Source organism: Mesoplodon mirus (genome assembly GCF_964341445.2).
Source record: "Mesoplodon mirus genome assembly, chromosome: 9".
In the NCBI taxonomy this organism is placed as follows: Eukaryota; Metazoa; Chordata; class Mammalia; order Artiodactyla; family Ziphiidae; genus Mesoplodon; species Mesoplodon mirus.
In genome coordinates this window covers 106,662,079-106,676,690 of record NC_138985.1, presented here as the reverse complement: position 1 = coordinate 106,676,690, position 14,612 = coordinate 106,662,079, and the positions used below count along the sequence as shown (strand labels likewise).

The following is a 14,612-nucleotide window of genomic DNA, read 5'->3' as shown; positions in this document are numbered from 1 at the left end:
TAAATTTAAGTATTTAGCATTACCACTAGATTTTTTTGCCCCTAGAAGGCAGTAATTGTGTTTATCTCCAACCTTTAGTAAATTGTAGGCCCTCAGTAAATGCCTATCAAAGCTGATTCTCTTTTCATGATCTGTCTGCAATCTGCACTGCAAATTTTAATTCTTCCAAATCTGCCTTCTGGTCTGGAAACACAGGAGCCAATTTTAAGTCCTTTTTCTCATGAGAGTTCTTCAAATATTGAAAACACACACTCTATCTTTAACGTGTATACACATCACTTGTGAATATATATTTGTAAAGTTGAAGCATAGTCGGTTTACAATACTGCGTTAGTTTCAGGTGTATAGCAAAGTGATTTGGTTTTTCATATATATGTATATATACACACATATATATATACATGCAATTCTTTTTTTCAATTCTTTTCTATCATTAGTTATTGCAAGATATTGAATATAGTTTTTGTGCTATACAGTAAATCCTTGTTGATTATATGTTTTATGTATGGTAGTGCGTATATGTTAATCCCATGTTCTTAATGTGAATGCTTTTAAGCTGTAGATTCTGATTTGAAAGGTCTGTGGTGGGTCCCTGAGATTCTGCATTTCTAACAAGCTCCCAGGTGATGCTCCTGCTGCTGCTATAGAGACATCTTTGAGCATCCGGCTTCCGAGAGGCCTCACACTCTATCTGCAGCTTCTCTATCTCCATGGCTAGCCAGCAGAATCTGTTTCAGCGAACACTTAGAAGTCTGTTTTGGAGTCTGCTTATCTTATTGTTTTCAACTAGCCTAAGAAGATAGGAAGGAGGACTGTAGTCAAAAATAAGTTATTTTCCCTTGATTTCCAAAGTTAATAAAAGTGAATTCATTAAACTAATTTAAGGGAAGCATCATGGTCATATTTTCACTGAAGTTTAATAAAAACGTATGTGAAAGACCTGTCCAGATGCAATTTGTACTGTGATGCATAGGACTCCACGTGACAATTAATAAGATCACAATTCAAATGACATAAATTAAATTTGCATTCTCAATTATACTTGAAAATGAGTTATTAGTCATTTCAGGCTGAGATGCACAGATGTAATATAATGCACTTCCCAATGCATTAATAGAGAAAAGCTATTGTAAAGTGAAAGTAACAGGCTCTTTTGAATTTTCAAGAATAAATTCAATATAAAATACTATGGTAATATATCTGGAAGTCACAAATTTATAAAGTCGAAAAACAATTAAGTGGTTAATATGAGTAAGTCATTGTTCTAAACTCTTCATGTGAATTATCAATTTATACCAATAACCTGTATTGAGATAAGTACTATTGAGGTAGGTGAATTAGTTATTAGTATTATTTTATAGATGAGGAAATTTAGGCATAGAATGGTTAAGGAAACTGCCCAAAGTTACACAGATCTATGTAGCCTACTTATGACGACTGGCCTGAGTGGTCTGATTCCAGAATGTACCATTGGGCTGTTATTTTCACTGCCTCTCAGGGGCTGCAGCGACACAAGCAGCATGGTTTACTGTGCTCTAAATCCCCCCTATAGGCCTCCTAGTGTTCCTCTAAATTCCACTAAGTTATCACTTGAGCAGAGTAGAGGCATGCACTTTAAATGAGGGAACTGATATTTATTTATTTAAAATATTTATTTTAAAATATTTATTCAATATATTTGTAGGTACCTATCTATCAATATGTTATATAAATTTGCATTCGCTTGGAGTCATTTAGCTTCATGTCACCGAAATCCAACCTTGATCTGATAAGAAAAATATTAGCATCTCCATTATTTGAGTCCAGAGTAAAATAAAACACCTGAGAATATCCTTATGCTTAATGAGAACGCTCCCCCTTTCAGAGAGCTCTCCCAGCAATCAAATATACTTAAAACAATTACAACAATGATTACATATATCCTCTTTTATCTCATAGATGGAAAATACACTAGACAGGATGAAGGATTATATACTGTTATTCCATTGTCTGTAAGAAATCTTATAAGATTATATCATTTTCCTTTTCCTAACTATGTATGCCAACAATATATTCACTATTATTAAAAAAATTTTTATCTTCCAAATTTTTGGAAAAAACTAAACACATAACCATGTTGGTTAGAATGGTTCTATATACGTGTATATGTGTAGAGTAGTGAGTGACTCACAAATTGACACAAGACAAAAATCTCATGACCTCTTAAAATGAGAATCTCACAATACAAATGTGTATTTAGAAAGGTGATCAGAATTCACTAGTAGAAGCATTACAGTATATGCAAAAGGATCTGGACTATCCACGCAACTTATTAAAATTCATGAGACTTTAAAAACACTACCTATCCTAAGAGAGGTGTAAATAGAAAAATCTATTTCACAGAAATAAGAAGCCTATTCTAAGTTCACCTTGGAAATTATTTTCTTCCATACAATTCCTAAAGATTTTTTACCCTATTTATATCAAGGGTCATTTCAGAAAGGGTTTAATGCAGATTACTCTGATATGTTTTATTTCTCAATAAACTGTCTATAAAATTATTCTGAATATGCCTGCCTGGTCCATTTCCCCAAGTGTCTGTTTACAGCAACAATGAACATGTGTACATAAACAAGCAAGGGAAATTCCTATCTATTGGTGAAAAAATTCCTTTATTGTCCTAAGTGAAGAAGAGGCTGTTATTATCTGATGGAAGATATATAAGCAAGTGACAGAAATAGTTGTCTTCCTCAGTGTCATATGCAGGAAAAATTCTAGATTTTTTGGAAAGAATTTAAGTATACTATTGAACTGTGAAACAGTTATGTTTTACATCTATAACTGGAACAGATTTTTTAAGTGATTTGAAAAATTAGTGCAACCCCTACAACAAATGGTTGAAAAGATAGGACAGAATAATCCATTTTTAAACACTGTCCCTTTACATGGCTCACTGGACACATGGCCATCATCATGGTAACAATTTGTTTCAAGCACTGCAATGCACTTGGCATCGAGCGAGGTCTACCAGCCCTGCCTCACGAGCCTAGCCTGCACTGCACCAGCAATGGCCACTCCATTTGTGAATCGGAAAATATGCCAGAGATTTGTCCACATTCCACTTCCTACTTTGTCATATTTCCTTCATCTACCATATTTTCAGATATTGTAAATCATGAATAAGGGTAAACAGAGGTCAATTGGACCTGGAAAGGACAGAGGGAGACTAACAAATCTGGAAATTATAACAGACTCTAGTCACTGAATACAAATACTACACTAGTTTTATAAAATGCTTCTAAGATTGGCAATTGATGACACACATTTCTAATTCCTTATTGTTTGCAAAATTTCTTACATAATCTCACTTAAATCTCCCAAAAGGCATCATTCCCATTTCTCAGTTTAGGAATGTGAGGCACAAGGGACTTCTGCAATTTTACAAACCAAATAAATGAACTCAGATACTTGAATTCAGACCTTTTGAATCCATATCTTGGCTTTCTCTTTCCAAGTACCTAGTGGTAGGCTAACCTAGAAGGATGTTTTGGGAATGTTTATTATGCAAATATTGGTTGATGAGCTCTTTGGTTAAAAAAAAGTAGAGAATACATGTTCCCGCTATTGACTTGATATTCATAAAATCAAAGAATTTACCAAATTAATCTGTTAACTATTATTTGCTTTCCAGATTTTTTAAATGTTTCAAATTTGTTAGAAACAATTAAGTTTTATGTGTGTATATGTGTGTGTGTGTGTGTGTGTGTGTGTGTGTAATTGGGGAGAGCATGTAAGCAACAAAGAGATCTGAGTTTTTTTTAACAGATCTAGGAACTTAATACTCTACTTAATATTGCTTAGAGAATACGAAATTATATATTTCTATATTCTTGATAAGGATCTAACTATGTAATTTAAATATAATAAAACATTCCTGTTCTGTGGGACTTTCCTTTCAATATATTCAGTGATTACTGATCCCACTCTGACACTATTAATGAAAGGGATTAAAACAGTTTTAAAAACATAATTAGGAATATATAAGCATATGCTCATTATTTAAAGACAATTTTAAAAAGAGAAAGAAAAACTGTGCTTACATTGCAGGTAAATTGTAGTATGTTACTATCCTGAAAAACAGTAATAGTATGTAAGGAAGGCATTCACTATTAATACGCCAATTTCCTATTTTGGCTCCAAATATCTACATTCAAAACCAGTAATTGAATTACCTAAGCAAAACTAAATGCAGCCACTTAGAAAAACGTGCTGGAATTCTTATTGAATTAATGTTCAACGGACTTTTTTTTTTTTTTTTTTTTTTTTTTTTTTGCGGTATGCGGGCCTCTCACTGTTGTGGCCTCCCCCGTTGCGGAGCACAGGCTCCGGATGCGCAGGCCCAGCGGCCATGGCTCACGGGCCCAGCCGCTCCGCGGCATATGGGATCCTCCCAGACCGGGGCACGAACCCGTATCCCCTGCATCGGCAGGCGGACTCTCAACCACTGCGCCACCAGGGAGGCCCTGTTCAACGGACTTTTGATAAGAAATGTTTATATAAGAATACTTCCTTTCTCTCTAACAGATTATACATAGGAAATCTGAAAATACCTTGAAAAGTATGCAAATTAGAGTTTGTGGAATATGTAAATGTAAATTAATTTTTGGCAATTTTACCAACCTGCACGTATTTTCCTTTTATGTTGGAAAGGAAATTCTAAATAGAAGGAAATGTCATTGAGGATAAAGTGTAAAGGAGTCTATTATGCTTAGTATTATCGAAGAGGAATAAGAAGCTTGACTAGTTTAGCACATTTAGCAACTCACATATTTGAGTATTAAATATTCAGCTAATGTATTCTTCAGAGGTCTTTTCAAGAACCATTCTCATCCACAGTGAGACTCATGACTTTAAAATCTTGTGAGACTGTCATAATTTCTTATCTACATGACCTATTCCTCACTTATTTTAACATATCATCCAATGGTCATAAAATAAGTCAGAATCTCCATATGGACATTTAATAAAAATATTATAATAAAATTGGTCATGGTTGCCCATTTCTACAATCATAGAAAGAATAACCATTGACATGTGTTAAAAACAGTATTTCAGTGATTGAACTTACATTATTTTGCATTCTTCTCAGGTAATCAATCATTTTAGGAAAAAAATAGGAAAAGCAACCTTAAAACTTCATCAACTTTGAAATCTTCTGACTCTCTGAAACTTTACATTGTATAAGGTGTTACCATCAAAAAGCTATCCAATCTTAGCTATGTGAGAAATCTTTTTTTTTAACTAGCCTTCATTTTATTTTTTCTAACATCTTTATTGGATTATAATTGCTTTACAATGGTGTGTTAGTTTCTGCTGTATAACAAAGTGAATCAGCTATATGTATACATCCCCATATCCCCTCCCTCTTCCATCTTCCTCCCACCCTCCCTATCCCACTCCTCTAGGTGGTCACAAAGCACCCAGCTGATCTCCCTGTGCTATGCTGCTGCTTCCCACTAGCTATTTATTTTACATTTGGTAGTGTATATATGTCCATGCCACTCTCACACTCTTTTAAGTGCAATATACATTACATTAAACAGTTGAAGTAAAAGAAAGTCTGATATTTGATTACCATTTTTAATAAACTTAAGCCCAGTATATTTTTGGTTGAGATTTGTAAGTGCTAAATTTTAATCAGTGCATGTTAAGACATAAGTTCAAAAATACTGAAGAACTTTTAGGAAACAACAAATTTTATCGCTTTTAGAATACATCAAAGTGCTGGACTATTTTTCAGATTAGTGAGGGTTAAAATATTTCTATCATAGATCATTAAAGTAATGTAAATTACGCTGCAGTCTCATTGGCACTTAAGTATATTTTACAGTGTTTAGTTTGTGTCTCAAATTTGTTTTGATTTTTAAAATTTTATAATTAGCTCACTATATTTTCATCTAGAAATAATCATTCATTGCTCACCATGTACTCATTTTTAATGAGAAATACATGATTTTAAAGGAAGCGACAAAATGAACACCAGAAAGGCAAAAAGCAATAGCAATACACCCCTTATCACCATCAGAAAGGGCTGAGAGTCCAGTATGTAGATGTAGCCTACCTTCACAATTTGTGATATTTTCGCTGAATGACCTTGTCTCCCTGACTCAACCACTGTCATTTTATGTAGACCAGAAGAGTCCAAGTCACCCTCCTTAGTTCTTTGCACTTACCTCTCTGTATTTAGTCAGAATGGGATCCTCCCTTACTTCTGTCTGATAACTAAAGCTCTAGTATCACTGCCAGGGCAGCCATCTTTATAAACTACCTTAGTGCATTATGATGGGATAGGATTTGACATTCTCTCAACTGTGGGATGAAAACTTCACAGAAACAGAAATCTGAAAGATAGTTTGGAGTCTGGCTGCAGCCACTCAAGTAATCGCATTTTCGGTTAGTACCCACAGAGAGTTAGAAAATAATGAATGCTCTATTGCAAGAGTTTGTGATCTGAGCCTCACTCATCTACACCCAGTTAGTTGTTTAGTCTTCTGTTTGGTTAGTCATTTGGTCAGTCTCTCTCTCTCTGCTCAACTTTAAGGAGGGTCCTTTCTAATTTTCTCTTCTACCATTGTTTTTCACAGTTGATCTCCTCTATCCTCACCTTACCTACAGGCTGAAAACCAATCTAAAATATGGTTCTCAATGTCGACTGCACATTAGAATGACGTGGCGAGCTTTAAAATCTCAACAGCTAGACCACCTAATTCCAAATCTCTGGAGGTAGGGCCCAAACATCCATGTCTTAAAGCTTTCTAGGTTCCATTGTGTACCCAGGGTTGAAAACCACTTTTCTATAAATTATGCCTAAGACTTTATTTTTTTTTTTTTTTGCGGTATGCGGGCCTCTCACTGCTGTGGCCTCTCCCGTTGCGGAGCACAGGCTCCGGACGCGCAGGCCCAGCGGCCATGGCTCACGGGCCCAGCCGCTCCGCGGCACATGGGATCCTCCCAGACCGGGGCACGAACCCGTATCCCCTGCATCGGCAGGCGGACTCTCAACCACTGCGCCACCAGGGAGGCCCGTATGCCTAAGACTTTAAATTATCTTAATTGTGAGATGAAGACTTTCCATAAAGAGAAATTTTCTCCTCTACTTGCTTCCTACAATTTACACATCCCAATATACAAAGGTTCTTGCCATATAATCATGGCTTAATAGAAGTTACTTCTAAAGGACTACTCTCTCATACGTACTTTTTTTTTTTTTTTTTTTTTTTTTTTTTTTTTTTCTTTTTGCGGTATGCGGGCCTCTCACTGCTGTGGCCTCTCCCGTTGCGGAGCACAGGCTCCGGACGCGCAGGCTCCGGACGCGCAGGCTCAGCGGCCATGGCTCACGGGCCCAGCCGCTCCGCGGCATATGGGACCCTCCCAGACCGGGGCACGAACCCGTATCCCCTGCATCGGCAGGCGGACTCTCAACCACTGCGCCACCAGGGAGGCCCTCTCATACGTACTTTTGATTACCAGGATATTATAAACTTATCTCACATGACAGTTATGATCACTGGATACTGCTGTGGAAGTGACCACCTACCCAAGCCTGGAGCACTAAACTCTGCATACTCACAAAAATTGCTTGAGGATTTTTAAGATATAGATTCTCTAGGAGTGGGCCCTGATCAGATTGAAAATCCCCAGCATTCTGTCTAATACATAAACTAAAAAGAATTTCCTCCCATTCCTCCTTCTTTTTGTTTAGTATTGATGGTTTTACTTGATTTTGGTTATGGCTGCCTTTTAAAATAATTAAACTAAAATAGATCCCTCAACATTTAATATTTTAGAATAAATTATTTATATGGTGTGAATATTTGAATATACACAACTTTCCAATTTAATTAAAATAATTTTAAGAGTAAGTGGATTAAACTTTATATTTTTCTCTCCTAATAAAAGGATAAAGTGCCTATAGATCTGTAATAGGGGTTTAAATTACTACTATAATATGAGAATGTTCTTTTCTTACCACAAATCACTGCTCCTACTCCTCTAAATTATTTCTTCATAATTTCAATAGTTTACTCAAATTGAAGACCTCTGTTTTGAAAAAAATCAGTGTCATTAATATAAATTCTACTTACATGATTCTGATATAATTGGTCTGTGTGTGCCTGGCATCCATATACTTTAAATTCTTCTCAGGTGACTCAAATGGATAGCCCAGATTGAGACCTGCTGCCCTAAACCTTGAATAGAAACTGCAGCCTAAGGAAACTTTCTTCAATCAACAAGAATGAATGAATAGCTTCTCAGTGGTTTTAATAGATAAATACTGGCAAATGCACACACCTCAGAGTGAGGACTAGTAATATTTTAAAACGTTTAACACTGGGGAGGGGATGCTAATCGTGGTGCCTGATGTGTTCCAGAGCTATGGCTAGTCTTTCATTTGCTTTTTCTTTAAAAGAAAACTATTTTTCTACTTTATTTTTCTCTTCATAGGTAGCTAAGAAGTGGTGCTTCATCCAAACAGGCCCTCATTGAAACAAAATAGAAAACCGGACTGGGGCTGGCTTCCAGCAGGAAGTGAACCGTTTCAGAGTCCACAGTCCCCCTGCCCTGTGTCCATCAGCTCCTCTAAGCACTGTTGGCAATAGACCTTCTTACCTGCCGTGCTTTAAAGATTTAATTAAATATCTTCGACAGAAACAGTCTAAGGCAAATAAGTGTGAGCAGATATAAGAAATGGAAACCTAAGTCAAGAGAATTTTTTTTCATTCTATTTGCTTAATTCACAGTTCAGAATTTGCATACTATGTGTACCACTGCAGATCTGTTCTACAGACAAAAATATAGTTACTTGAAATATTGTGCTTAAAGAATTCTAATGTTCTATCATCATTACATTATTTACCAGATACTTTTCTTTTTTTGTTCAGGTTTCAACACAGTTTTATTGGGTGGTTTTGTTTTCTGTGAAATACACCAGAGGTTGGGGGAGGGGACACATTGACTTTATAATATAAGGGTTTTCCACCACTAAGGAAAGGCACGGGGTGGGGCAGGGTAGGGCATACTGGGGATTGGATTCATTTTCCCACCTTCTTTTGCTTTGCTCACATTTCTTTTCTCTCTCAGCAAGTACCAGAGGACACAAACACAAAGAAACAAAAATAGCAAGATGAACCTCCAACCAGGCTACTCCCAAGCCTTTCCCTAGGCTGCACCAGGGCTGGGAGGAGCCGGGTAGCTGCTCCCCAGCCCTAGGACACACGGGAGTCTGCTACCATTTTCAAATATCTGCAACTCAATTCTATGTCTTTGCCTTTCTGACAATGACTCACCCAGATATTCCCATCTTGATGGTAGGGTTTCCAATTTCTCCCTGTGTCGCTGTAGAGCATGCGGTATTGGGTCACCCAGTCTGAGCTGCTGTATCTTCCTTGGGTTGCTATGGCACTGATCTGCTTTCGATTGCCAAAGTCAACCTGAAGCCATTGATAATGGTCACTGTCTGATGGAGACCATCCCCCAGCACCTGAATAAGGTAGAGACAAGAGGGTGAAATAGGTATTTAATGTTGAACTTCTACAATTGACAATGGATCATTCTGCATCTTTTAATTGCCTTGGTAGTACCATATTTCACAGATACATTATGAAGTATCCTTTATAGATGCCACTGGGACTTCAACTAATATTCTTAAAGCTGGGTAACATTGATACTCTAGCCTCCTTATGGTGTAATTATATGCTCATTTTCTCCTGAGCAAATGTCTTCATAATTCCTCAATTAGGTCTTATTAGTACATGTCAAAGTCTAATTGGCTGAGGGTTGATCAATTTACCATGAATTCTTCAACTAAAAGTCACTAGGAAAAGATATGTAACAATCTATTATTTCCTCGTATAAGGGTTTATCTTTTAGTAGACCATAAATGAAACAAAAAGCAATTATACACAACTCTACAATATATTTTACTTTAGAAAGTTCAGAGTTCAAAGAATGCTAGTAGTTCTCAAGATGAGGCCTAATATTGCATTAAGCCCTTGGACTCCTGAGAACTAAGATATATAGTAAATCAGGCAATACATTTAGTAGCACTTAAGAGGTAGACTAGTGATGACTCTAGATAAACACATTTCTAGGAAAATAATTTGAGTCACTAAATGAAGTGAAACTTCTTTTGGTAAAATAAAATAAATGACTGGCAAATAGTAAGAATGCAAAAAACATTTATTAGAAAAATAACACTAACATAGATACAACAAAAAGAGTCCTAATTTATAGCACTATGTAAAATAACTATGGTTGTACATAAATACATTACAGAAAATATGGCATAATGCTTAGTGCTAAGAGGCGATATAATGTTTTGAGTAAGTTTGGTTACTAATGGTAGTAAATAATAGAAAAATATTCAACAAATGATCCAATATACAGTATATCAAAACATGTGCATCACTTTTCAACTAAGGAATTTAAATGCTGACAATAAAATAATTTGTTTTATGAGGAGTATGCTAATAAAGATCATTTTGTAAATCATCACTGATATATCATTCATTTCATGATGTTTATATGGCTTATTTCTGCTTTCAGCCATGACAGAATAGCTCTCCCACCACAAAAAATTACAAAACTGACAAAATGTATACAATTACCCTTTTAAGGGATTGGACAACAGACAGTATTGGACCCTGATCCATGAGAGAAGATAAACAAATGAGGTGAGCCCTGCCAGCTTCCTGGCTTTCTGCCTGGTTCACTTTCCAGATCATGGCACATGGAAGACTATTCCAAACAGGCACAGCAGCATCACTGAGACGGAGACAGAGCAGAATCAAAGCTCCTGAGGAACCTGGAATTTATAGGACAGAGTACCAGGGAGGGGGCAGCTGTGCAGAGAAGGGGCTCTGGAAATGTACATAGGGTCACCAATGAGTCTCTGCAGTTCAGACTCTGAATGAATACTAAATTGTGTATTTGTAGACCAAGACTCCACTAGACCAGGTAAGGGGAGATCTGAAGTGAACAACAGTCAGAGGCTGCACAGGGCTGTAAGTAGTCTGATTTCAGACTGGACAAGATTGAGAGAACTTGAACAAACCTAGGCATTCAGTAGAGATCTCAGAAAGGGAGTAGAATAATTTAATCCTAAATAAGGATTATAATTCTAATCCTACTGTGGACACATCTGAACAAAGGTTGGTAACAAGCCTGAAAAAAGATCAATCTGACCCCCAAATAAATTAACTCCTCGGTTGAATGAAACTCAACACTCCATTAAGGAAGACCATGAGAGTTTACTTTTCATGACACTTTCATGAAAACATGAAAGAAACTCAACAAAATAGAATCCATAATGTCCAGAACAAAATTTTTAAAAATATTAGATATTTGGGGAAGCAGTAAAATGTGACTCATAACCAGAGAAAAGTCGGTCAATAGAAATAGACAGAAAAATGACAGTGATGATGAAATGAGCAGATCAGGACCTTAAGACAGAGATTATAAATTTGTTCCATATTTGAACAAGAACATATAGATACTGATGAAACAAGTATGAAACCTTAAGGGAGAAAAGAAACAACAAAAGAGAGTAAAATGGAAATTTTTGAACTAAAAATTATACCTGAAAATAAAACATTTACTGGATGGGCTTAAGAGCAAATTAGAAAACTGAGAAGAAAACATTAGTATACTTAAATACAGGTCCATACAAACCCTTCAAACCAAAGCTCAGACAGGGTAAAAAGGCTTAAAAATGAACAATACTTCAGTAACCTGTAGGATAACATTAAATATCTTAACAATCATGCAAATGGAGTAAGAAAAGCAGAAAGGGTAGAGACTGAGGCAGAAAAAGATACATCTGAAGAAATAATAGTTGAAAAATATGAACCCAAATATCTGAGAAATTCATTGAACGCCAAGCAGGGTAAATACAAAGAAAAACACACCAAGGCACATCATAAAGAACTGATAAAAAAACTATGCCAGGGCTTCCCTGGTAGCACAGTGGTTGGGAGTCCACCTGCCGATGCAGGGGGCACGGGTTTGTGCCCCCGTCTGGGAGGATCCCACATGCCGCGGAGCGGCTGGGCCCGTGAGCCATGGTCGCTGGGCCTGTGCGTCCGGAGCCTGTGCTCTGCAGCGGGAGAGGCCGCAGTGGTGAGAGGCCCACGTACCTCAAAAACAAAAAAACAAACAAAAAAAAACAATGCCAAAGAGAAAATCTTAAAACTGTTCAGAGGGCAATAACATCTCAACAATAGCAATGCAAGCCAGTGAACAAGGGAACAACATATCTGAAATGATGAGAAGAAAAAGAAAGTGTCAATGTAAAATTCTACATCCAGCAAAAAAATCCTTTAAACATGAAAGTAACATAATGATGTTTACGACAAACGCTGAGAGAATTCATCATCAATAGGTATGCTGTATAAGAAATGCAAAATTTTAGCTTCAAGGAAAATTGGCCATACAGAAATTCACATCTACATGAAGAAATAAATGCTGAAAATGGTAAACATGTCACTAAATATAAACTATTTGTTCATGTTTTAAAATTTCTGTAGAAGATAATTGAGTGTTTAGAACAAAAATAGTAACAGTGAATTAGAGGGTTTATAACAGATGTAGAAGTAAAATGTATGACTACAATAGTACAAAGGGTAGAAAGCAAGAAATAAATATACCGTACTGAGTTCCTTATGCTACATTTGAAGTGATACAGTATTACCTGAAGCATTAAACCCTAGATCAAGGTTTGCAAACGTTTTCTGTAAGGGGTTAAACACTGAATATTTTAGGCTTTGCAGACCATGCTACCTCTCTTATAACTACTAAACTCTGCGGTTGTAGCATGAAGCAGCCATAGAAGATCCAGAAACAAGAGTGTGGCTGAGTTCCAATAAAACCTTATTAATAAAGACAGGGGGCTGGCTGGAGGGCTGTAATGTGTCAACCTCTGCCCAAGATCAACTTCTGAAAAGAGAGGAAATTTAAAAATCTGTGCATTTTACTATATCTAAATTATACTTCCAAAACATTTTTAAAAATATTTATGTATATAATGTGTGTGTATATATTTAGTCTACATACATGCTTTCTATAGAAAGTGTGTATAACTACCTCATAACTACTTTCTCAGTCTTCATTCTCCTATTTCTTCAAACCACACTTCTACAAGAACGTTTCTAAATACAAATCTAATCATATTTGCTCCCAGACCAATATTTTTCAATTGATCCCCATTGCCTCCAGAAGTAAATGGCCCATGCCTTCACACACAAAAGACATGCCTGGAACACACCCTCTATACCTACACAAATCCTCCCTCAACTTATCCTGGGGAATCATTATTTTTCCTTCAAGGATCAGCAAGTTCACTCCAAACATCACCACTGCAGTGGAGGCTGTGATATGCCATTTTGGTTCTCCTTTATGACGGGAGGACTTATTCTTTCAGATATTTAGAGTGCTGTCAGAACACAGTAGTTAGCTGTAATTCCCTTTCAGGAATTTCCTTCGTAAAAAAAAAAGAGGCATTTTACACAAGGTCACATCCCTTCCTAGGTCTGTACAGATGCAAGGATGGGCCAACCAGGGGCTATAAAGGGCCAGTACCCTTGCCCCAACTTGGGAAAACTATTAAGGGTCACTACGGTCTCAGAGGTCCCTGAGGAATTAGTTGAAACTTCCATTGAGATTGCACTGCATCTCAACTACTTCCTCTGCCTATTTCTGCTTCCTTCCCTTCTCTTCCACAGGTTTTCATCCTGAAGGTACTCCCTAAAAAATTTCCTACATGCTCTTTTCCATTTCAGAATTTGTATCCTGGGAAATCCAGTTCACAATATTTTCTTGGAGCCACTTTCCTTATAATCTGCTCACTAACAATATGGGTTAGTTGCCCCTGCTTTGTACTTTGTTATTTTTATGCTGTTTTTGTTTTTTCCTATTGTAGCATCTAATATTTCCAATATTCATATATCATCCACATGTCTATTTTACTGAGAATTCTGTAAAATTTTGGAGAAGCCATAGATGGACAATATACCTAGTCATCAAGAGATCATAAATATATTTTCTTATCTGTTAGATACATAATTCCAAACTTTGGAAAAATTCTATACCCAACTGCACATAAAGTTCTATCTGTGCATTATTAAAAAGGTGATTTGGTCATTGAAGTAAACAAGCAAATATTACTGTGAATAAAATGAGAAAAATATGTGCAATTGATTGATGAAATTTAGAATATTTCCCCTAACTAGTTTTTCTAAAAAAAAGAATCCAGAATAAATTTTCTTAAGTTACCCATTTTTTGCTACATTACAATTTTTCAATAAGGAAGCAATTAACATACAGCTACTTAATCCCATTTATCTCATTACTATAAAAAATGAATTTATTGTCAACTTTAAGGGAAGCAAAAAACCTAAAAGCAATGATAATGTAAGTCAAAACTTATTCCTTAGCAGAAGGATATGTGGAGAGAATAGTGATTAGACTCAAGGAGAGGGCAAATGTCAGGCTTTCATGAGGAACATGGTGGAAAGATGGATGAGAAGTTTCTTGTTTCTCTTTGATCTCTCTAGCAATTTAACTTGGGGAGGTTGATT

General features: G+C 36.3%; 1 protein-coding gene across 1 annotated transcript in view; it reads right to left on the bottom strand.

The window, feature by feature from the left end:
* The window catches only part of LOC309810307 (contactin-associated protein-like 2), a gene marked incomplete at both ends in the record, with an annotated part of 946,489 nt that overhangs the window by 237,164 nt on the left and 694,713 nt on the right, over window positions 1–14,612 (bottom strand). The window contains one exon of the mRNA XM_082632267.1: window positions 9,327–9,520. Coding sequence (XP_082488393.1) covers window positions 9,327–9,520 — 194 coding nt within the window. The remainder of the gene's footprint in view (window positions 1–9,326; window positions 9,521–14,612) is intronic.